Source organism: Diceros bicornis, chromosome 7 (genome assembly GCF_020826845.1).
Source record: "Diceros bicornis minor isolate mBicDic1 chromosome 7, mDicBic1.mat.cur, whole genome shotgun sequence".
Lineage (NCBI taxonomy): Eukaryota > Metazoa > Chordata > Mammalia > Perissodactyla > Rhinocerotidae > Diceros > Diceros bicornis.
The window spans coordinates 73,142,197-73,167,626 of record NC_080746.1 but is presented as its reverse complement, the minus strand read 5'-3'; the positions used below and the strand labels follow the sequence as shown (position 1 = coordinate 73,167,626).

The 25,430-nt window shown below is 47.0% G+C and overlaps 1 protein-coding gene across 1 annotated transcript in view; it reads right to left on the bottom strand.

Moving 5' to 3' along the window:
- Nucleotides 1–20,661, bottom strand: part of INSC (INSC spindle orientation adaptor protein) — a 126,973-nt gene extending 106,312 nt beyond the window's left edge. Inside the window, exon 1 of the mRNA XM_058544693.1 lies at nt 20,566–20,661. Within this exon, the coding sequence (XP_058400676.1) occupies nt 20,566–20,661 (96 nt within the window). The remainder of the gene's footprint in view (nt 1–20,565) is intronic.
- Nucleotides 20,662–25,430: the final 4,769 nt, after the last annotated feature.

Sequence of the window (25,430 nt, the reverse complement as noted above, 5' to 3'; positions counted from 1 at the left end):
ATGCAACATCATTGAAATCATAAATAAACTGGATAAATTCCTAGAAAAATACAATTTACCAAAATTGATTCAAGAAAAAACAGATATAATTTATATTTCTATATAATCTATAACCACTGAATAAATTAATCAATAGTTTAAAATCTTCCCATAAGGAAAACACCAGGCACAGAGTTCATAGATGAATTTCTGTCATTCAAAGGAAAGATAAACTTACTCAAACTCTTTCAGAGAATAAGAAAAGAGAAACCACACTTCAATTCATTCTATGACATAATTTTGACACTGAAACTAAACAAGAACACAAGAAAAGAAGTTTATATGCCAATCTCTTGTATAAACATAGATGAAAATATACTAAACAAAATATTAATAAATGGAATCCAGCTTACATGAAAAGGATAATACATCATGGCCAAGTTGGATTTAGCCTAAAAACATATGGCTGTTTTAACGTTAGAAACTAGATTAATGAATCTCACTACATTAATAGGCTAAAGAAGAAAAACCTTATGATCATCTAAATAGATGAAGAAAAATAATTTTAGAAAATTCAACAGCCATTCATAATAAAACCATTTAGCAAACTAGGAACACAAGAGACCTTCCTTAACCTGATTAAAGGGCATCTACCAAGAAAAAAATATACCAGGAACAACATACTTAATGATGACATGTTGAAAGCATTTCCTGTGAGATCAGAAACAAACTAAAAATGCCTGGCTCCCACCAACTTCTATTCATTTCTGTATTACAGATCATAGCTAGTGTAGAAAGAAAGAAAACGTATCAGAATGGAAAGAAACAAAACCATCATTATTAGCAGTTGATATGATTTTCCACAGGGCTACCACATCTGCCTGTGCACAACAGCATACAGCAAAGGGGGCAAGTGGAGGCTGAAATCGGCCTCTGCGGTGCCCACCCAGCCACACATCCTGCACAGGGCTGGGTCCACCACTGGGCAAGCCACGTTTCCATGGGTCTATCTATGTCTTCCCAGACATGGTATCTTTCTCTAATTCTTATAAAAATGTAGCATGAACTAGCAGGTCACCCTCATGGTGAATGTAGAAAACCCAAAAGTATCTACAAATAAAATATTTTAATTCACAAAAGGGCTTAGAAAGTTGGCTGGAAATGAATATACAAAAATCAAGTATAGTCCTAGACACTGCACAAACATAAAGTGAAATTTAGGAGAAAGGACATTAACAAGAGCAACAAAAATATATAAGGTATATAAAAATGAATCTTAAAATGTGCAAGTCCCTTATTGAGAAAATTATAAAATGCTATTAAAAGATGTTAAAGAAGGTCAAAATAAATGAAGAAGTATTTCACGTATATAAACAAGAAAATGTCAGTTCACCATAAACTGGGTATACCTTCAATACAGTCCCAATCAAATCCCCACTGGATTTTTTCCTAGAACTTGATGAGTTGAATCTGAAATGTATAACCAAGATTATTCCTAAAAAAGGAAAAGAAAATTGAGGAGACTTTCCCTGCCAGATAATAAGACATTTTCAAATAGTAAATACAACGTGATATTGACCCTGGAATAAACTTAAAGAATTGAATAGCGAGCTCCAAAATAAGCCAAAGCACATGCGGAAACTTGACTAATGACAGAGGAGGGGAAAATAGAGGGAGACAGAGTCAGGGCACACATGTACATCTCATACCACAAACAGAAAGTGAATTGGGGGTCAAGGGGGTGAGTGATGCCCACTGTTGCTTCTGTCCACTATATAATATGAGCGGAGAGCTCCTTCTTGCCCCCACACTCCTGCTCCTGAGGCTCTCTCTTGCCCCAGAGCAAAGATTTAGCTGGTTTGACCTAGAGAGAAATGGCCAAGAGGGTTGCTCTAAAAGCCCCCTTCTGCAGACAGAAAAGGCCAGCCCATCTCCAGGACAAGCAGATGAAAAAGTTTCTGAAAATAAGAAGGGGAAGGTTAATTAAGAAGACTTGGTATATGATCTTTTTAATGTGCTGTTGAATTCAGTTTGAATGATCAAGTGAGATTTATTCCTGGAATGGCAAGGATAGTTCAACATACACAAATTAATAAATTTAATTTATTTATATACCACATTAATAGAATAAAGGATAAAAATCATATGATCCTCTTAACAGATTCAGGAAAATCATTTGGCAAAGTTCAATACTCTTTCATGAAAAAAGCTCTCAACATATTGAGTATAGAAGGAACATACCTAAACATAATAAAGACCAGATATGACGAACCCACAGTTAATATCATATCAATGGTGAAAGATTGAAAGCTCTTTCTCAAGAGCTTTTTTGTCAAGAACAAGACCACTCCTATTCAGCACAATACTAGAAGTTCTAGCCAGAGCAGTTAGGCAAAAAAGGAAATAAAAGGCATCCAAATCAGAAAAGAAGAAGTAAAATTTGCAAAAAAAAAAAAACTGTTTGCAGATGACATGATCTTATATACATAAAATCCTAAAGATGCCACCAAAAAAATGTTAGAACTAATAAGCGAATTCAGTAAGGTTGCAGGATACAAAATCAACATGCAAAAATCTGTTGCATTTCTATACACTAACAACAAACTATTTGAAGAAGAAATAAAGAAAACAAACAAACAAAAATTCCATTTACAACAGCATCAAAAATAAAATACTTGGGAATAAATTCAACAAAGCAGGTGAAAGATATGTACGCTGACAACTATAAGACATCGTTGAAAGAAACTGAAGACACAAACAAATGGAAAGATATCCCCTGTTTGTGGACGAGAAGAATTAATATTGTTAAAACGTCCAAACTACCCAAAGCTGCCTACAGACTCCACGTAATCCCTATCAAAATTCCAATGGCGGGGGCTGGCCCCGTGGTATAGCGGTTACGTTCTTGCACTCTGCTTCGACGGGGTTTCACGGGTTCGGATCCCAGGCACGGGCTGACACACCACTTGTCAAGCCATGCTATAACCTCGTCACATACAAAGTGGAGGAAGATGGGCACGGATGTTAGCCCAGGGCCCATCTTCCTTAGCAAAAAGAGGAGGATTGGCAATGGACGTTAGCTCAGAGCTGATCTTCCTTACAAAAAAAAAAAATTCCAATGGCATTTCTCAGGGAAATAGAAAAGCAATACTAAAATTTGTATGGCACCACAAAGACCCCAAATAGCCAAAGCAATGTTAAGAAAGAAGAACAAAGCAGGAGGCATCACACTTCCTGATTTCAAACTATATTACAAACTATAGTCATCAAAACTGTATGGAACTAGCATAAAAAAAGACACATAGACCAATGGAAAAGAACCAAGAGCCTAGAAATAAACCCCTGTGTATACAGTCAACTAATATTTGCCAAGGCAGCCAAGAATACTCAGTGGGGAAAAGAAGTCTCTGCAGTAAATGATGCCAGGATAACTGGATATTCACATGCAAAAGAATGAAATTGGACCCCTATTTTACACTACTTACAAAAATTAACTCAAAATGGATTAAAGACTTAAATGTCAGACCTGAAACTATAAAACTCCTAGAGGAAAACAGAGGGGAAAAGCTCCTTGACATTGGTCTTGGCAATGAATTTTTTCAATTTAACACCAAAAGCACAAGCAACAGAAGTAAAAATAAACAATTGGGACTACAACAAACTAAAAAGTCTCTGCACAGCAAAAGAAACAGTCAACAAAATGAAAACGCAACCTATCCAATGGGAAAAAATATTTTCAAACCATATACCTGATAAGGGGTTAATATCCAAAATATATAAGGAACTCATACAACTCAATAACACAAAATAAAACAAAGAATCTAATTTTTAAAATGGGCAGAGGGCTTGAATAGACATTTTTCCAAAGAAGACATACAAATGACCAACAGGAACATGAAAGGTGCTCAACGTCACTAATCCTTAGGGAAATGAAAATCAAAACCACAATGAGATATCACCTCACACCTGTTAGAATGTCTATTACCAAAACGGAAACAGATAACAAGTGCTGTCAAGGATGTGAAAAAAAGGGAACCTTTGTGCACTCTTGGTGGGAATATAAATGGGTGCAGCCACTATGGAAAATAGTGTGGAGGTTCCTCAAAAAATTAAAAATAGAACTACTATGTGATCCAGCAATCTCACTTCTAGGTGTATATCTGAAGGAAATGAAATCACTATCTCAAAGAGAAATCTGCACCTCCGTATCCCTTGCAGCATTATTCAGAATAGTCAAGACGCAGAAACAAACTCAGCGTCCTTCAACAGGTGAATGGATAAAGAAAATGTTGTATACACATGCAATGGAATATTATTCACCCATGAAAAGAAGGAAATCTGCCATTTGTGACAACATGGATGAACCTTGAGAGCATTATGTTATGTGAAATAAGCCAGACAGAGAAAGACAAATACTTTATGATCTCACTTATATGTGGAGTCTAAAAAAGCTGAACTCACAGAAACAGTAGATTGGTGATTACCAGTGGCTGAGGTGTGGGGAAACGAAGAGATGTTGGTCAAAGGGTACAAACTTCCAGTTATAAGATAAATAAGTTCTGGAGATCTAATGTACAGCATGGTGACTACAGTTAACAGTACTGTATTATATACTTGAAAGTTGCTAAGAGAGTAGATCTTCAATATTTTCACACACAAAAAAGGTAATTATGTGAGGTGATGGATGTGTTAATTCACTTTATCATAGTAATCCTTTCACAATATATATGTATATCAAATCATCACATTGTACACCTTTAACACAATGTTATATGTCAATTATATCTCAATAAAGCTAGGGAAAAAAGGGAGAAAAAAAAGAGACCTGGTCTTGGCCAGATACCCACCACCCCGCTAAAGCAGTCTACAGCAAACAGTAGTGCAGGATGGGTGGTGAAAGCTGTTCCAGACACCCTGCTTTTGGCCCTGACCTGCCTTTGTGTATCCGGGTGCAGGGGCCAGCACAGGCCCTCACCACTGTGCCCAGGTTGAGTGGGGCTGCCCCAAGCTAAGAACACGTTGGCCTCACATGGCACAGGTATGTGGGGGCAGATGCTCCCATCCTGATAGTTCTGCCACCTAATGAACACCACAACCCCCACCCCGTGCAGTCCTTCTCACTCCTCTTCCCAAACCCAAAAGGTTGCACAAAAGCACACAGACCAGCAGCCAAGAAACCAGCAGCCTCGTCTCAGCTCTGCCAGTAACCAACTCTGTGAACTTCGTCAGTTGCTTAACCTCTCTGAGCCTCTTTTCTCATGCAAACTGGAGATAACAACATATCTTTGATTATCCAGCACAAATGTTGTAAAGATCAAAATATAATAATGAAGATGACACTGCTTTGTATCCCTATATGAGGTCATAAAAATAAGAGGGATTTTGTTAGGCAATGTGGTCTATGAAAACACAAGTCTCTTGAAAGACCCAAAGGAAGGAATCTTCAAAGGCAGAATTTCAGGCAAAGTGAAAAATGAGCCCTGGGCCAGGATAGAAATCTGGAAGTTAGGGTCCTAACCAAAATTCCTGTTAGTGTAAGGTAAGTAAGAAACCTGGAATGTTATAAGAGGACAGGTCCTTGAGAAATGTCTTTTCTAATCCTGTAGTTTACGCAAAGGGAAACAGAGGCCCAGGGAGGGAAGTGACTTGCCCAAGTCACAGAGCAAATTGGTAGCTGAACCCAGACTAGAATTCAACTTTTTTCTTCCCTCGCTCTCAAGTTCTGTGCAAAACCTGGCCTAGTCCATGACGCCACCTTGGAGAACATAATGACCTCATACCTGAAGAAAACACCACTGCCTTCCCCAGGACTGCACTGAGTGATGCTGAACTGGGGGCACTTATTTTCCTGTGTCTACCAGTTTGGCTTGCTCACGAATATAACTCACTCCCCTCCATGTGGAAATCCCTCTGCCAGCTCCACAGCACAAGACAAACAGAACGTGTTGACCAAGAGCTTAAGAACCAATTAGCCATCGGGCACTGATGCAGACCCCGGGGCCTGGGCGGGCTGGAGCTACAGTCCAAACCCCTCTGACTTTTCAGGAAATCGACTCCAGCTCAGCCCTCCCCACTAGGATCCTAAATGTGGGCATGGAGGCACGTCAAAGGACAATTCCACGTGAAATCCTGCTGTTACATCACAGACTTCTGCACGCTGTGGGGAGAGAACAGGACTTGTTCTTAAAGCAGTGGCCTTCAGCTCCCTTGGCCAGCTGGGGAGCAAATAAGTGGGTCTGGTGAAGTCCCTGGGGGTCCAGCCTCAGGCCAGACCAAGCACTGGATTTAACCCCCAAATATGCATCCCAGGTGCCCTTCTAGAAACTGTGACACCCCTTGTGGGCTGCTCTCTCTTGAGCCTGGCAGGACTTTCTCTCTTGCAGTGGCCTCGGGCATACAACATGCCAGCCTCTCACCCACACCTGTCTCCTCTCCCTCTCCCTCTCAGCAGGCGCCTTCATGGCAGCAGCCCCCTATACTCACTCCCACTCATGGCCCCCAGGGAGCCTTTGCCAAGGGCTGTGAGTGTAACCAAGGTAGAAATGGTCACAGGCCAGACCACGTGAGTGCATGAGGGATCCAAAGCCAGGCTGTCCCCCAATGCACAGGCAGCTCTTTCTGATCCCACATCTGGCCCACTCTGAGAGCAGTCTAACATCAGCCTTGGTCTGGGTCAAGAGGGCATCTGCTCTGCATCAGGCCCCAGCCAGATGATAGAGAAGTAGATGAATAAAACAATTTTCTTCTTAGAATTTCCTCTTCCATTGAAAGAGAGATGTAAATGCATAATTAAATAAAACATAGTAATTCCTCCAACATGAGTTCAAATAAGATGCTTGACCTTTCCCTGCCACAAGGGCTCTGTATGGCCTGGGACAATTAATGCCTTTTCTGGGCTTCCAACTTTCCAGTCTGTAGGAGGAGAGGGCTGGATTAGATGAACTCCTATTGTGACTCTATGTTCCTACAACACAATGATTTCCCTTCCCAGGAGCTTCTAAAAGAGTCGTTCATGGCCATACCCAAACTTTTCTCCAGCTTGCTCTGTCCAGACCCAGGCTGCTCTGTGTTCTTTACTCAAAGACAGTGACAGCCACTCACATCACCTGCTGCTTGTGTTAGCCAGTGGAGCCCCCACATCATTGCATCCCTGCCCACTGTGCATCTGGGGGCCACCCCAACAGTCCTCCTAACCTCAGGGACCCTGCTGGCCATAAGGCTAAGACTTAGGCCTACACAAGGTGATTGTCTTCCTGCTGGCCTCCCAGCCCCCAGCCTATCCCTCCTCATTCTGATGTTAGTTTCAGCCTCTTAAAACACAGCTCTCATTGTGCCATCTCCTTGAAAACCTGTGACGTCTTCCCAGTACCTCTCCACTCAGGTCTGAACTCCTTAGCCTGGTGCTCATGACCCTCCAGACTCTGTTTCCAGCCCACCCCACTTCTTTTGGCATTACCATCCTGCACGCCCCAACGTGTCCCTTATGTGCAAGCATCAAGGCAAGTTCCCTGCCGGTCTTCAGGATTGACTTGCTGTCCCCACCCACCAAATTCAACTTAAATGTGGCCTCCTCCTGCAAGCTTACGGTGACCCGCAGACCACAGGGCACCTAAACGCTGAAGTGCCGACACCATTCATCTTGGGCTTGCCAGGGCCTGCTTGGTTTTGTAACTGACTGTTGATCTCCTATGGGTGCCTCTTGTCTCCCCTGCTAGGGACAAAGTTCTAGAAAGATATGCCCATATCTACCAGCATCTAGCATAACATTCTACATGTAGCAGGTAAAGACTTGTTAAAAAGCAGTGAAGATAGCCGGGCAGATCACTGAGGGACAGAAAGATGGATGAATAGTGATGAAGAGCCTCACACGTAGGCAGTGTTAGATAGACATTGGTAGAATAAAAAGTGAAATGGATGGATAGATGAATTGAATAAGTGGACCTTGGTCCCAGCCACCACCACCTCTCACCTACTTTACTACAGTAGGCTCCTAACTTATCTTCCTCCCCATCCTCAACAATCTATTATCTTCATAGCAGCCAGAGCGTGTCATTTCTCTGCTCAAAACCTTCCAACGTCCACCCATATCACTTAGATTAAAAGCCAAAGTTCTCCAAATAACCTACATGATCTGGCCCCCATTATTGCAATGACCTCAACTCCTTCGACTCTCATTTCACTCCCATTATATTGACCTTCATCCCGTCATGTTGACCTTCTGGGTCCACCTCACACGAACCTTGGGGCTTTGGTCTTTCCTCTTTGACTGCTCTTCCCCCAAATATTCACACACCTCACCCTTTCACTTCCTCTGGCCTCTGTCTAAATATCTCCTTATCAGAGAGACTCTCCTGACCCTGTATAAATGTACAAACCCTCTCCCACCCTCAGAACTCCCTTGCCATGCTTTATATTTCTCTATAGCAATCAGCACCATCTGCATACTGTACATCAACCTGTTCGCTGTCTGTCGTCCCACATCGGAAAGCCAATTCTACCAGGGGTCACTGCTGTATCGCAGAAAACAGTGCATGGCACAGAGTAGGAGCTAAGTAGATAGTTGTTGAATGAAAGAGTGAGGGAGGGAACGAGTGAATGAGACTGTAACTTGGATACTCGGCATCTTTGGGCATTTTTCCAAGATGCTCTTATCTGATGTGGCTGCCATTGTCCTGTGTCTGCTCAGTTCCAGCCCTGCTCGATGTCACAGCAGATGGACAGCACACATTCTGGGGGGCTTTTTGTAAATGACAAACCTCAGAGAACTGAAAGAGTAGCTTCTGGAGGGGCGGGGCCAGGATTAGTCTACTGCCTGGTTTCTAAATGCCACATTTTAAATCCTGCTCTCTCACCCTCCCCCCAGCCTCTCTGCAAATTCCACAGGGTTAAAAGTGCAATCCTGGTAGAAAATGAAGAAGAAAACAAAAGCATCCTCTTTTCCATGGTGGGGCTCATAGGGAGCTGGGTTTCTCTTTCCCCTTCAGGCCTGAGCCCTGAGCACCTCTGCAGAGATCAGCTACCACCTTCTATCTCTCTGATCAAGGAGCCTAATTCCTAAGATCTCATCACCAGTGAAAGAGGGAACAGGACTCTAGAAAAGCAGAAAGTGAGATAAGAGGAGCAATCAGTGTGGCAGCTTCTGGTCCCCCTCTCTTCCTGTTAACACCCTGCAACACACAACCCAGCACTCAAGCAGCACAGTGGTATCTCCCCACCCCGACGGTCTGCTCACCTAGGCTTCTGGGCTGTGAGGACCATATGAAAGAGGGATAAAGGAGAGGGGGGTGAGGGTGACTCGACAGCCTTGAGTCCTGCTATAAATCCAACACAAAGTCTTGTTTGTGGATGAATAGGTGGATGCTGGATGGGCGGGTGGGTGGCTAAGTGACTGAGTGAAGGCAAAGTAGATAATTGAATGAGTGAGAGAGGAATGCAAGAGTGAGTGAGCCAGAGTGACTGGATGGGTTCTCTGTCCTAGTGCTAATGGCATCTTTGTAAGGATAGCTCACTGGGCTTAGTAACACCCTCTCTGAATTCTCTTTTAGGCCTATGCCTAGTGCAGTCTCAGGGGCGGGGAGGAGGGTGGCAGCTCCTGACTGATGTGAATCATGCAAGTAACTCTTAAGCTCCAAGGAGTCTTCATAAGGGTTTATAAAGATCCCTTGTACAAGCAACCAAGTCAGGACCATCTGGAGGCTGGTCAGGCCTCCTATATTGTCTACAAACCAGAGCGGGGGGTAGATGGTGAAGCCATAACTCAGTGATGCCATGTGACTTAGCCACCTCAGAATCATCCAGGACTTAGGTGTCACCTATCACCAGTCCCCCAAAAGCTACTGAGTGACAATATAATCTGTTTGCCCAGAAGATGGTAAGATCTTTGGGGGGCAGACGTGTGGCTGACAGGCACCTCAAATACAACATGTCCTAAAATGAATTATTATCTTCCTTCTCAAATCTACTTCACCTTCAGAATTTTTATTCTACGGAATGGCACCACCATCTATCTGATTTCTCAGCTGATAAAACTTCATTCATTCATTCAACAAATGTTTGTGGCATGTGTCAGTAACATGCTAACTCCTAGGATAAAGTAATGAGCAAAACAAGACATGGTCCCAGCCCTCAAAGAATGCATCATCAAACAGGAAAAGTAAGCATTGATTATCATATAATAATTTCAAATAATTGAAAAATTGCAACTACGATAAAGCCTTGAAGGAGGTATGTGGTGTTTTAAAGTCTTATAAAATGAGATTTGACCTAATCATGGAGGTCATGGAAGTGACAATTGAGCTGAGAACTGAGACACAAGTAGGAATTCAGTAGGTGAAGACATAAAAGAGGAGCATTCTAAGCAGAGGAACAATAAATGCAAAGGCCTATGGCAGGAGGGAGCCTGATAAGCCCAAGAGACTGAGACGAGGCCGGTGTGGCAGAAGAGAGAACAAAGAGAGTGCCAGGTAGGAAGATGTAGGAGATGGTGGCAGAGGTCGGACAAACAAGATCTTGCAGCACTTACTAAAAAGTTGGTCTTTATCTTAAGATAAATAGGAAACAACTGAAGTATTTTTAAGGCGAGAAATGACATGAACAGAGTTGTGTTTTGAAACGCACTCTGGCCGCTGGGTGGAGAAGAAATTGGAGAGACCCAGCGTGGATATAGGTGGACCAGTTAGAAGGCTCTTGTGGTACTTGGGAAAGGTGAAAATGGTACCTTGAACTACGGTGATGCTGGTGGAGATGGAGAGAAATGATGGATTTGAGAGATATTTACAAGAGAGCATCAACAAGACTTGGTGATGGATTGGACATGGGCTTTGAGGCAGAGAGGTGCTGAGGATGACTGGCAGCTCTCTCCGACTTGTACAGCTGCGTAGAGGAAGGAGCCCATCAATGAGATTTGAAATACCTGAAGAGGACCACATATGAGTAGGATAGTGCAAGGAAGAATGCAGAACTTCCGTTTTGGACATGCTGAGTTTGAAGGCCTTTGAGACATCAATTTGGGAGTAACTTTAACTCCTTCATCTCCCTCACTGTCTGCATTCAACCAGTCACCTGATTATACCTCTTCTCTATCTTGTCTTAATTCAAGTCCTTATAATTATTTCCTAGCTAATTAAAACAATCTCCAGGCTCTCCCTCCTTCTAATCCATCCATTCCACACTGTAGGTCTTTCTAAAAGTCACCTCTTCAAAGAGGCCCTCCGTGACCACCCAATCTAAAGTACTTTTATCCTATTACTCTCTATCGCAGTCACTTGGGGTTTTTTTCTTTCTAAAAACATATAATAATTTGTTGTTTTTTATTATAGAAATAAATATGGACAAATATATATATGTCCTAGCTCTGCTTGCTAAGAGGGTATAAAAGCAATGACACACAAGAGCAAGGAGCATGTGTAGCCCCAGATCTTGGTTTCTAAATACGATTCTCCACTAAAGGGATCCAGGGCTCCTTGGATAAATGGTGAATTCCAGGGTTGGTGCAAAGAAAGAGTGAAATGAACCTGGAACACCTTGCTACAGCAGATAGTAAGCACGTGCTGAGAAAATCACAGGACAAGTCAGAAAGAAACAGGAGCCTCCCGCTGATCAAATCTGGGACAATTTGAACATTAGAATAAAATATACTAATGGATTATAACCCATGAATAAATAAATCAAGAATTCATGAGTCCATAGTAATGGAAGAAAGAAGGAAGGAAGGAAGGAAGGGAGGGAGGAAGAGAGAAGAGAAATGTCTTTCTTACCAGCAGATGCCAACTAGTAAGTATAGAAGAAATGATGGATTCAAAAGTATCAATGATGATAAAATTGGTAGATGCAAGTTTGACGAGGAACAGGATATTTACATAATCTCAAAGCATCTCTCCACAAATTACTCACTAATTATGAAGAGAAAAATAATTTCACGGGGGAGAAACTGGTGAAGATCACCTTAAGCAGGTGACGAAGGCTCCCATCACCTGCAATAGGACAGTCCCCACACCCTGTACTTCTTGATATGATAACCGCACCTCACTGGGATTCTCGCCCAAAACGTATAGCTTGAATCTAATCATGTGGAACCACCAGGCAAACCCAAATTGAGCAAGATTCAACACAATAACTGGCCTGTACTATTCAAACACATAAAGGTCAAGAAAGATAAAGCAGAGGAATTGCTCTGGATGAAAGGAGATGGAAGAGACACCACAACTAAACGCAGTTTGTGGATTGGATCCTGATGTGGTGAGAGAGGCAAAGACATTGTTAGGACACAATTGTACAGTGGTAAGAGAATACCCTTTTTTTAAGGGAATACACATTGAAGTATTTAGGAGTGAAGATGCATCACATCTCCAATTTACTCTTAAGTTGATCAGAAATACGAATATTTTATACGTATTCCTATATATACATATATGATAAAAAATAATAAATGAACAATAAAATATAAATTATATAGACAATTAAAATCTACATAAATAAAAAAATAATGCATTTTTATATTATTGGAGAGAGAGAGAATGAAAGCCATAAAGTAAACGGAGCGTCCTGTAAGCAATTAAGGGATATGGACAAAGAGGGGTCTCTTTTACCAGTCTTGAAAATTTTCATTAATTTGATACGATATCAAAATTAAAAGTGACATAAAAATTGTTTGTTTTTATGTTTGTTGAATGAATGAGTGAGCCCCTGTCCCATGACCCACCTCTGCTTAAAATACCTCAGTGGCTGCCCATATCTAACATGATAAAAATTCAGACACCTCAGCACAGCCTTCAAGGCCTGACACCCATTGATAGCCCTTTGTAATGCCTCCCATCTTATTTCTCACTACTGACCACCCACACTACACGCTCCAGTCATACTAATTGCTTAAAGTCCCCCACATTTACCGTCCTAGGCACCACTTCTGTGCCTTAGCGTGTGCTGGTCTCCCCGCCTAGAATGCCCTTTTCTTATCTTCCTGGCAACTTGCTGCTGTGTTTCAAGATCCAGACCAAGGATTGTGACCTCTGGGAAGGCCTCTCTGATCTCCCCAGTTGGAGATGACACTTGCTCTTCTAGTACATGAATGTTTCCAATACCTGCCATGATCATGTCCCACAGACAGGCCTGTCACTCTTGGTTTACAAGGCTGTCTTGCCACATGGTCTGGTCGCTACATGAGGACCAAAATAGTCCCTACACATGTGTATGCCCAGTGCGTTGCACAGGTCATGACACATCACAGGATATCAATTAATATTTGAGGCATGAATAAATGAATAATAGTGTCTGAACTTTCTGCATCTTCCAAGAAAGCCCCTAACTTCAGTTTCTTTCATTATCTTCAAAAAATACAGAAGAGTGAGGGAAGTTAGTTCTTCCTTCATTTTAGACACAAGCAAAGTGAGACCCCGAGGGTAAGATAACATAGTGTACCCAGAGGCTGAGCTAGAACTGGAATCCAGATCTCTGGCCAATCAATCAGTCTAGCGTTCTTTCCCAGAAGGTGGGCAGGACAAGAAGGAAGGATATGCCGTTTGTGGCTCACCCATTCCATGCCAGACACCATACTTCAAACAAACTTGCTAGCTCTAGCATCACCATCGCGTTATGAGGAGCCCCATTTTACAGATGAGGAAACCGAGGCTTCAAGTCAGGTCTGTCTGATCACAAAGCCCATGCTCTTTCCTCTGTACCCTGCAGAGGAAATATGTGTGGCCCACCTCTGACCTTCCATCAGAGCACGTGAGATGGCCTGAGTCGATCGTTCTGTTCCCCAACGAAGTCTTTCAAACCAGCACCACACACAGGCCCACGATGCAGCCCACACCCTCAGACCACAGGCTGCATTTCACATGGTTTCCAGACCCAGGATATTTGGTTTGTAAGACAAAACCTCCGTTCCTCCAGCAGAAAATGCACACTATACCCAATTGCCCAGCCAAACTGCTGACGCCTACAGACACTGCATCATGCTGAACAGGGTCTGCTCTGCCTGGAGACACCCTCAGGGGATCCAGGACTCCCCCAGAGCTTGGCACCAAGGAGATGGTGGAGCTGGGGGAGGGGACACCAGGCTGGCTGGACCACAGAGGCTGGGTGGAGGTTGGGTTCCCAGGACAGAGATTGCTCCAGGGGAGAAGTGAAGCCTCAGAAGCCCAGTGCTGCCCACCTTGAGGGAGGAGGGGACCCCTGCCCCACCCAAGAGCCCCCCCCCACCTCTGCTTCCCACAAAGCAGCCGTCTCCGTCTGAGGCTAGAAAGGCCAATGAAGCTGATGAAGTTCAGGTCCTGGAGCCAGACAGACAAGTCAGGCACTCAGCCCTTCCCCAGTTGGCCCAAAGGGGCGGATTTTCCTGCCTTCAAGGTCTTTGAACCGGGCAGTGGTCAGTCGGCATTCACCACAGACTCTGGCGTCAGACGGACCTGGGATGGAATTGTTGCCAGCTCTGACCTTGGGCGAATCTTTTAACCTCTCTGTGCTTCCATTTCCCTGCCTTTAAAATAGCAGTTCCTGTCCCACAGGCTTGTTCCAGAGGTTTCGTGAAACAAAACATGCAACGAGCCTAATGAAGGGGTTGGCCTTTAGTACATACTAAATAAACGTAAGTCACTGTGAGTAAGCCTTCTCCCACAGAAGTTCTGACCATCTCACCTGATGGGCTCTTGCTGGATTTTAAACCTGGTTCACTTGGTTGGGTTTAAAGCCCAGCGAACAATCAGAATCCTCAGCAGAGATGCAATCAAGTCTTAGTCTTACCTTTTTCAGATGCCATTTACCTGGGAAGGAACAAACTCCTCTCCCGCACCAACCCACCAGCACATCACCCAGCGCCAGGCACTTCCCAGGGCCTCAGGCCAATGATTCCTCCTTGCCACTTTGTCACCAAATGCTTCTGGGGGGATTAGTCTTAAATGTGGGCAACAGCCACCAGTGTGGGGTGACTTACTGTATACTGAGAAGCAAGATCCCAACACAGTGCCTGAAAGCTCCCCATTAAAGTCCTTCTAATCCTTCTTTAGGGCTAAGCATTGCCCCCCACTGCTCCCCTTTCCAAACATTAAGAGCCTTGGGCAGGTAAGATAACCAGGCTTGGAGTGACTTAGGAGTTTCACCAACTTCGCCATGTGGCTAGAGCCCCGCCATGCATTCAGATGCCCCTGGTGACCCATATCTCTTACAGGTAAGAGGCAACAAATGACTCCCTAGCCACCTGGCAGACTGGAGACCCTCAATGGGAAAGAGAAAGGAGTGGGCACCAGCCTATGGCCTCACAGATCCAGAGGAGGAGGCAGAAAAGCCCCCTCACATGTTTCTCCACATTCCAAAACCCATGTTCCCCGTCCTGAGCTCGGGCTCCAGAAGGGCTATCCCTGATCAGAGACCGTGTAGTCCATGCAGCGGGAGGCAGAGCTCAGGTCCAAGAGACACAGACCTCCCAGCAGAGCCCTGGGCCTAGGCAGGGTCACACAAAGAAGGGGTGGCCATGGGGCCAGGGCCAGGCTTAGGGCAGGAGTCAAACTCCTTCGGGCACCCAGACACTCACGCTTTTGAGACAAGGAGGAGCTGGCAGCTGAAGCACTCAGAGCAGAGGGCATTTATCAATGGCCCAATTCATTCTCAACAAGCCCCATTGTCCAAGCCAGGACAGAGATGGGCATTATCTCCCAGAACTGCAAGGAAGAAAAGCCCCAAGACATGGTCACGAATCACAGTCCAAAGATACAGCAGCCAAAATTGAGACACATGGTTTGAAAACCAGCTGAAATATTTGAAATTGGAGACAGCTCAAAAAAATCCATGCAACACAGTTCCCATCCTCAGAGACCAATAGAATGCTTAATTGCTGGTTGTTCATTTATTTATTCTGATCTCTTTCTACAAAGGATGTGGGAGTTGACAGTTAAAGATGTGTATACTGTACAGTTGTTAAAGCAGAAACTAAAAGTCAAAGCCAGGGTTCCAACTAACACAGTTACTAGGATGGAGCAATATGATGGACTAAGAGCTTCCCAGCAGCCAGAGTAAGAAGGGAAACACACAGGTCACGCTATGAGCTCAGGAGTCACAGAGACCTGTAGAAATCCCTTGAGCACTCTAATCCTCAATTTCCTTGTCAGATAAAAAAAATGAGACTATTAACCTAATAAGGTTGTTGTGAAAATAAAGTATATATTAAAGACTCAATAAATAGTTGTCATTGTTATTACCATTATTCTGTTGTCTGATTTCTCTTCTTTAAACTGGAACTGTGTTGACTTAGTGGGGTTGCCATGACGCTCTACAATTCCTCATTGTTGCTCTGAAATTCTGGTTGACAGGTATATGTATTTGATTAATTAAAACATGGGGGAATGGCCCGGTGGTGTAGTGGTTGGGATTGTGTGCTTCAGCGGCATGGGGTTCGTAGGTTTGGATCCCGGGCACGAATATACACACTGCTCATCAAGCCATGCTGTGGTGGCATCCCACATACAAAATAGAGGAAGATTGGCACAGATGTTAGCTCAGTGACAATCTTCCTCAAGCAAAAAGAGGAAGATTGGCAACAGATGTTAGCTCAGGGCCAGTCTTCCTCACAAAAAAAAAAAAAAAAAACTTGGGAAACAGCCTGGGACTCACCATGACTCCTCCAGTTTTCCAGAGCCTTTCTTGAGTCCTAAGGTGGCTGGGACCCCACAAAGGGGAAGGTGTGCAGACTTCCTTCCCTCGCCACCTTCACTCTGCAAGAAGGCTGCTGGGCTGACCACAGCCTGCCCTTACTTAAACTTCCTCAAGAGTCCGGCTGAGGACCGGGCCGTGGGAGGGTGGATCCCAGCACCTTCCCCGGGAAATGGCTAGAGCCCATCTGCTCCCTGCATCTTAGGGCCACTGGTGTGCTGAGGGCTCAGGCACTCCTTGGACCAAACCACAAACACCAAGGAAGAAGAAAGCCAATGTCGTCGTTCTAATTTCCCAACTGAAGGAGCACATAGAGTCTGGGCACATCACTGAAGCCTGTCCAGAGGAGAACGGCTGGGATGGGAGAGCTCTAGAAGCCATAATAATAATGATAATAACAACAATGACCAGCTGATATCTGGGGCACCTACTTTTCCAAGCACTGTTTAGTGTGTCCCCAGTAGTCCCCAGGGGAAAGAAGTCAGGGGAACAAGAGTCTGTCAAGAAAAGAGATACCACTGGAAGAGGAGAGAGGCGCAAAGCAAAGGCTAGCCCTTCCAGCCTCACCTGCAGATGGGCGACTCAAACAGGGCTGATTAAAACTGAAGAAGAGACAGAGGCAGCCCAGCTCAGCTCTCTGCTCCTCCCTGTCAGGTAACCACCCAGGCCCCAGCCCACAGGAGGCTCACTGCTTTCTGCTGCAGGGGGATCCGGAGTATAACCTGGAGCCTGCAGCAAAGTACAGGGGCTGCGCTCGCCTCAGCCTTTGAGACTGGCCTTTGCTCTTCTGACAGGGCAAAAGCCACTTCCAAGTCCCAGGGTCCGATGCCCAGGCTCCATGAGCAGCCTCAGTTCCAGGTCAAATGGGGCATCCTGAAGGCACTGTATCACCAGCTGCCTCGACCCCCCAGCCAAAGCCCTGACTTAAGATATTCCTTATCGAGGCCAGATTTTTGGGCTCATCGTCCAAGGTGCCATGTGTAGGCTAAAGGGAGCATAAAAGGGCGCCTGGAGGCTGAGAGTGGGTCAAGCCAAGGGTGCGTGTTTGTGTATATGCATATTTTACACACGTAAGTGCCTATTGCATACATGTCATTGTCCACATATACATGTTGCAAGTATGTGTTTGCATGGATGTCCTCAGAGGAAGTGTGTGCAAGACTGGCGTGTGTGGGCAGGAATGTGTGTACACGTGAGCAGCTGTGAGCACGTGGGTGTGAGTGCCCTGGGAGTGTTTGTGGGTGGGCATGGCTGTGTGGTCTGCTCATCCCCTTGTCCTCCTGCCTCTTCTCTCAGCTTGAGAGTGGGGTCCCCACTAGTGGTCTCCCCCATCCTGGTCAACCAGATGAGGTTGCCCAGAGCCCCATTCATTCCAGTGTTGGCTCTGAGCTCCTGTCCTGCTCAAAGTCCTGAGAAACCAAAGCCGCATGACCCACAGAGAAGACACCCCAGCTGGGGACAAATCGGGTCACAGTAGAAAGTCTGAGTTCAGATAACACTCCTTATCCCCCAGCTTCTGCCTTCATTGGCTCACACACACATCCATCTGTCCACACATGCACTGGCTCAGCCCACGTGGAGCCTTCCTACCACACACACGAATGCACTTCCAGGGCAATAGACACGGTCCACACAGGGCAGCACGTGCCACACAGACACACACGCCATCGGTAGGCACTCTCCAGGCCCACGTACGTGTAAGTCCCCACAGACACCGACACAGTCTCCACCCATACTTACACCCAGGGACACATGCTAGAAAGTTCCACATGCTAACACACCGACCCAGACACACTCCCTCCCACTGGCTCTCACTCATATTCACAAGCACTCACACCGACACACTTACACCTACTACCCAAATAGTCACAAACGTGCTCTGTCCAGGACTAGGCTGGCAGATCCCGCACTAGCCCCTGAACTCTGTGTCTGCTAGCAGAGGGTGTCTACTTACTCCGAGCCAGCGAAGCGGGCGAGCCGGGTGGGTGCAGCGGCCGGCGGTGGCAGGGCGCAGCTGGGCTCCAGAGGCCGCGCGCAAGTGGCCCCGCTCAGCCGGCCCAGCCCCAGGGGCCGCCCGCCGCCCGCGCCCCCGCCCCGCCCGGCCCCCGCCCGCCCGCTCCCGGCGACTGCAGGACCTTCCACAACAGCGCGCTCCCTGCCAAGCCTCCGTCCCGCGTCAGCCACCGCTGCCTGGAGTCTCAGCCGGGCCACGAGGCTATTTTGGTGCCCCCGGCAGTGGAAACATCGCGCTCTCGTCTGTGGGGCGCGCTGGAATGGGGACGCGGTCAGGTCTAATTAGAGACCAGGCTCACCCCGGGGCAGGGGGGCAATCACGGCGGGTAAGCACCCGGGAGCCTCGGAGCCGTCCGGGCGGGGGTGCCCACATGTGCCCCGCATGCCAACATCTGGAAAGGGAAGGAAATGCGCCGCGATCGTTTTTCCTTGGAGCTGAAACCAAACAAGGAGGGGTTTGGGTGCGGTTCACAGGCTCTGCGAGGGAGCCGCCAAACTTTGAGCAGCCCCCAAATTCCTGGAATGCGACTTTGTTTATTCACCACTGGTGCTTCCCTTTGGGACCTAAGTCACCCACATAAGATCACCCACCTCCAGGTCGCTGATCTGCCAAAAATGACAGAAGATGCTTGCAAAGACTCCTTCTAACTTGGGGCCCGTCAAACTTCCCCTCTGGACTTCTTCCTGTCAGATGGCTAAGTCTAGAGAAGAAGCCTGATTCCTACCCAAAAACTCAGGAATGTTGCATTCTTGAACTGGAAGGAAGCTGCAAGGCCATTCCATTCAACTCCCTCCACCCTGCCATGAATCCCGAGGGGAGCCCTGGAGGGCCTCTACCCACTCTCGGGGATCACCAAGGAAAAGCATCCTCTGGCCTCCCTTGGCCCTGTTCCCAAGCTCAAACTCTTATTGGCAGGAAGTTCTCCTTGGCATCTAACCTAAATCCCTCATGTGCAAACTATGTCAATGTGCTCACACTACATGCTCAGGGACAGGGAAGCCAGCCCCATCTCCACAACCTGATGACAGCTCCCTGGTCCACCTCAGCCTTCTCTTCCTTGATGCTAGTGTCCCTGTTCCCTTTTTCAGGCCCTGGCTAGGAATGATGACTGCTCCTGGCCTGGGACACATGGCAGCTCCTGACAGTAACTCAACTGCCTCAGCTCTCTGGGCACCCCAGGCTCTGTGGGTGCCCAAGTCACTCCCTCAGACAAGCCAGCTTCGACTACAGCCTCCATCCTTCCGGACAACCTGATTCTAGTCCCCAGACCCTTGAGAGGGGCTTCAGTTCCTATCCCAACAAAGGTCATCTCAGGGCCTGGGGACAGAGCCTGGGCCCCCAGCCACCCACCTGGCTGGGCATTAACACTGGTGCCACAGCCTTCCTCAAATGGGCAAAGTTTGCAGAATCTTTTCTCTGAGTCAGTTTCTGGTAAGTCAGATAGCCTAATAAAAATAACCTGGACGTTGTCTTCAGACGCTTGACTTTGTATCCTGTCTCTACTACTTTCTAGCTGTGTATCCTTGGACAAGTCACTTAACCTCTCTGAGGCTCAGTTTTCCCATATTTTCAACGAGGATCATAATAATCTCTGCCTACCTCATGAGGTGGTTAAAAGTATGAGATGAGATCAGGAATGTAAAAGTACCTGGAAATCTAAGGTATTTTTTAATATGCTAGAAATAGGAGGAGGCTTAGATCATAAACAGGATAAATGTCAGCAAAACGCCTCAGAGAGCTTTTATTTCTGGGTCCAGACTCTGTGCCTGGGTTTCATGGCAAGAGGGGAACAGTTTGCTAGGACTGATTTGCTAGATGTTTCTCTGCAGCACTTGGTATGAATGCCCGTGACCCTGCATTCCCCAACACACAGACACACACACACACACACACACACACACACACACACGCACGCTTTCCCAGATACATACGGCGCAGCCCAGCCTGCTAGGCTCCTGTCGGCCCCATAGGCCCCAAGGGCCTATAGGCTCGCTGGCCACCTCTCCATTCCCGGGGAGCCGCCTCATGGCTCCAGTCTTGGCTGCAGCAACTCCAAGTCTCCCTACAGAGGCCCCTGCATGCAACTCCTCTCCCCTTGACCATCCTTCTGGGCCATGGCCCCAGCAAGGCCTGTGCCTCAAGGCAGAAGTGGCGGAGGACTTCTCCAAGGCAGTTCAGAACTGAGGCTGCCCCAGGGTAGCTCGGAGTTGAAGCATCATCCCCCTCGACCCCCTCCCCTCTGCCTGCCTGGCTTCCCAGTGCTGTCCTGCTTAATTCTTAATGGAAATTCCATCCCCGGCGCCTGCCCTGGCTGGCTCAGGGAGTCCAGGCTTGGGCCAACAGCAAAATCCACCCAGAGACGGGGGGCCTGCTTGGCCCTATAAACACAGACATGCACATATACACGCATACATACACACACGAGCAGAGAGAAGTGCCAGGAGACGTTCACAAACTCAGAGATTCTCACCCAGACACATCCATACACAGAAAGATAATATGCATTATAATCACTAACATTTGTTGCATGGTACTGAGTACTTTCTAGGTATCAATTTCTCTAACGCTTACAACAACACTAGGTTCTGGTATTATCCCCAATTTACACATGGGGAAACTGAGGTGTGGGGAGGTCAAGTAACTTGCATTAGGCATCTAGTGATAATAGCCTAACACATGAGCACCAGGAATTGTGCTAAGGGGCTTATGTGCATTTTTCATTTTGCCACCATAGTAACTTTTTGTAGACGTTATTATTATTCCCATTATACAGATAAGGAAAATGGAGCTCAGATGGTTTGAGTCACCTCCCTGTGGCCTCACAGCTTGTGAGATGAAGGGAGACGTTATACAGATGTGCACAGGACCCTCATGGGTGAACCAGGAGGCAGAGGGGTGGAGAGATGTGCACACTCAGAGGCACAACCACAAATGGCTTCTTCCACCAAAGCAGATGGCTCAGGAACGGTCCAGAGCTGCATCAGACAAAGGTCCCTCTACCTTGCCTCCATGGTCTTCTTCCCTCCCAATGGCCAAGCCCAGCTTCATCAGCTTCACAAGTCACTTCAGGAAGGACAAGTCCAGAGCAAAATGGAGGGAAGATTTCAGGTTTACAGCTCAGTCAGCCAGGTCAGAGTCAACCACCAGCCTCAGCTCCAAGTCCAGTTTGCACAGCATCCCCTACATGGTCACTGGAAGAAGGCTCAGGGGCCCTCTGCTGAAGGCATCATGTAGGGTGCACCTCAGAGACTCTGAGCACTGCCCGGGTGCTGGCTAAGGAAGGCTCCTGGCCCCCTGGCCCAGATGAGACTGGCCAGAGCCCACAGGCCCAGCACTAGAGCCCAAGCCTCCAGCAGAACAGAGCCTGTGTTGCGAGGGGAGCTGGAGCCACACTGCAGAGAGATGGCAAGACTTTGGTAGAGGGGGAATGTGGAGGGGAAGGGGCAAGGCCATAGTGGGGAGCAGAGAGCAAAGTCCAGAGCCCCAGAGTTGAGGGGACAGGCCTACAGATGAAGACATCAGAAGAGCTCAGCAGTCCAGGGACTTGTCCACTGCTGGAAGTTTTCCCGCTAAGCTAGACACCTCCAAGCAGAGGCTGTGCTGGCTCGGGACTCCGCCCAACAGCCTTACTAGAGAAGCCCGGGAAGGCCTCTCCTGTCCCGGGCCATCTCTATTGTCTCCCGTGGTTTCCCCCACCCCCATCCCAGGCTTCCTGATTGTCTCTGCTGTCACAAGCCCATCTACTCTGTGGTCTGAGGACGACTCAGCATGGCACCTTTGTGGGGCATCTGCATTGGAAAAGGGTTTTTCCAGACAGGAATATTTAACCTGCACCAATGAACCCAGAATGTGGTTTCAGACAATGGCCCTAAGAGGAGGAGACATTCTGAGCCCAATAATTTGCATTTCTGAAAAGTTCCCAGGTGATGCAAATGCTACTGGTCTGGGAGTCATATTTTGAGAACCTCCGCCTTATAGAATAAGAGAATGTCAGAGGTCATACCAGCTCAAAACTGAATGTGCAACCTAACTTCAGAGTGCAAATGTTTCTTCTGAAATGTCCCTAAAGAAAGAATTTAGATTCCTGTCAGTAGTTTTACTCTTCCCTCCCCAATTCCATCTTCCCAGCTTCTGCGCTGGCCCTGCTGTTGGTGGGTTCCCATGGGCTCTGTGATGGCTCTCTCTGCCTCAGCACATCTCAGGTAAGAGATGGCATCTTCCACTCTGTCCTCCACCTGCTCATAGAAGGTTATCAAGATGAGGGATCTGCCCAAAAATAGTTGATGACCAGGCAGGGTCTCAGGTCCAGGGGTGGAGATATCGGATCAGAAGGTCATGATGATAGCAGCTGAAATGCCAGCCCGCCAGAGAGATGAGAGATGGGCAAGGATCCCAGTACCCACAGCTGCGACCTCATGTCCCGCAATCCCCTCCTGCATCCCTGAGACATTCACATCGAGATGCTGCCTTGCCTCCAGGAGTGATGTGAGATAGGGCACTCAAGGAGGGCAGGGAGAAGTGAATCTGGTCACAGAGGACCAGACAGGCTGATGCGGACACACCGTTGACTCACTCCTCCCCAGCTCCCAGAGCCAGTGTGAGAACCTGTGACATGATCAGAATGAGGCAATGAAGGGCCAGAAAGGCCCTCAGAGATCTCTGGTGGGCTAGAGCCTGGGAGCACCTGTGTTCCCAAGACCATGTTCAATGACTTCACGATAGTAGCTTGAAGTTGGCCATGGTAGGAGTATTCAACACCACAGAATTGGGCAAACACTGCAAATCGGGGCATTTTGTTTGTTAACTTTGCTTTGCTTTGTTTTGGAAAGCATGGCATGGACCATTTACCAGCACACCAAGGGGCATGTGGGTCTCTATTTTCACACATTTCAAGCAATTATGATGCAGGTCCACTTTAAGAAACACTGGTCTAGTGATGAGGTTCTAACCCAGACCCCCCATTTTACAGATAGGGAAACTGCAGCCCAGGGAGGAAAAGAATCTTGGTCAAGGTCACCATAGTGGGCCCCTTGTGGGATCGCAGCTGCTCAGTTCAGAGCACTGGGGGCTGGGGGCATCCTGCCTATTTTCTTGACCGTCTGCAACATCCTCTCCAATAACACGCTTGCTTGCGTGCCTTATTGGCTAAGATAGGGATGGCAGGAAGGTCCTGTCCCCTATGAGCCAATCAGATTACCTCTCAGCAGCATCTAGAATTTGACTAGGCTGGACCAGAAGTTATTAGTGACCAGATCACCTGACTGGAGTGCCCTGGACAGCAGACACATGAACTCCAGCTGCTGAGGGTCCCAGGCTGCCCTGCACTTCCCAAGCCTTAACTGTTCAACTCTTCACTGAATTCAGAGAAGTTCTCAAGCATCCTCCCAACAATTTCCTTGTCTTACTTAAGGTAACAAGCTTACTTAAAGCAACAGCCACAGAGCAAGTTAGTGAAAATAAGAACCCGAGATTCCTGCTCCTTTGTCTTGTCCTACGTCCAGCCCTCAGACAGGATGCAAAACCACGAGCAAGTGTGCAGATATACAGTTCCCCAGGGTGGTGGTCTTCCAAGGGTGGTCCTAGACCAGAAGCATCAGCAACCCCTGGGATCGTATAGGAAATACAAATTCTCAGGCATCACCCCAGAACTACTGAATCACAAACTCTGGGGCTAGGGTCCAGTAAGCTGCATTTTAACAAGTCTTCCAGGTGATTCAGATGCCCACTAAACTTTGAGGACCACTGCTTTCAACCACAGGAGGGGCCATAGTTTCTGCCTCGCTAAAGATGAATCAAAGGCTGTTCAGTTCAGGAGGAGAGGTCATCAGGGTGCCAGGCGAGCACTAGCTGTGTGGCCAGTCATACTCCTTCCTGGCAGCCCCCTTAACCCCACATTCCTGGGGAATCTCAGGCATCCAATTAGTGGCCCTGCATCCTGAGCTGAGACAGTCCCTCTTTCCAAAGTCTAAGCAGCAACATCTTTCCAAAAGCAGCAGGACAACTTCAGCAGAGACACGGCAGGGAAATGCTACTCTGTCACTGTCTTGGTGCCTAATTGAGGAGGTGACTCAGCGGACAGGGCCTTGCTCTGGTTGGCCTGGGGACAGCTTCAGATGTCCTTCCGGAAGGAGGCCTGCCAATGGCCTGGCTCTAGAAGGCACTTTGGCTCTCCAGCATGAGTCTTCTGTTTCCTCCACTTCTTGTGCTTCCAGGTTCAGAGATAAAGATGAGGTTTGAGGGTAACTGAAGTAGTGAAGTCTTGAGGAGAGGGGCAAAATAATAATAAAAATGCCCACTACTACATGAACAGGCATTGACTTCTTCCTGTACACCAGCCCTGTCTCTACTAGCACTTCCGCTATTGACCTTGTTTGCATCTCACCACGATCTAATGATGTAGTTATTACTATCCTGCTTTGGAGGTAAGGAAAGGGGACTGAGAGTGGTGAAGTAGTTCTCCCAACTTCACACAGCCAGTGAGTGGAGGATCAGAGATTCACACCCAGGTCTGTATGACTCTAGGCTTCATGAGTTTCACAGGGTACAACACAAGGACACAGGTGCAGAGGGTCACCGGGGGGCAGGAGGAAGTGCTCCTGCTGCTGAGAGGGAAGGCCAGGAGCTGGCTCACATAGGATGGGGGACGAGAGGCAGAAGGGTCATTTTCTAAAGGGAGAGGCTGGGTGACTTGTGGCGAATAAAGGGGCAGAAGTGGGGTAGGGCCTTGAGGAATCAAGGAAGGAACAGCCCATCTCCTCTGAGAAGTAGGGGAAGGAGTGGATTAGGAATGACAATC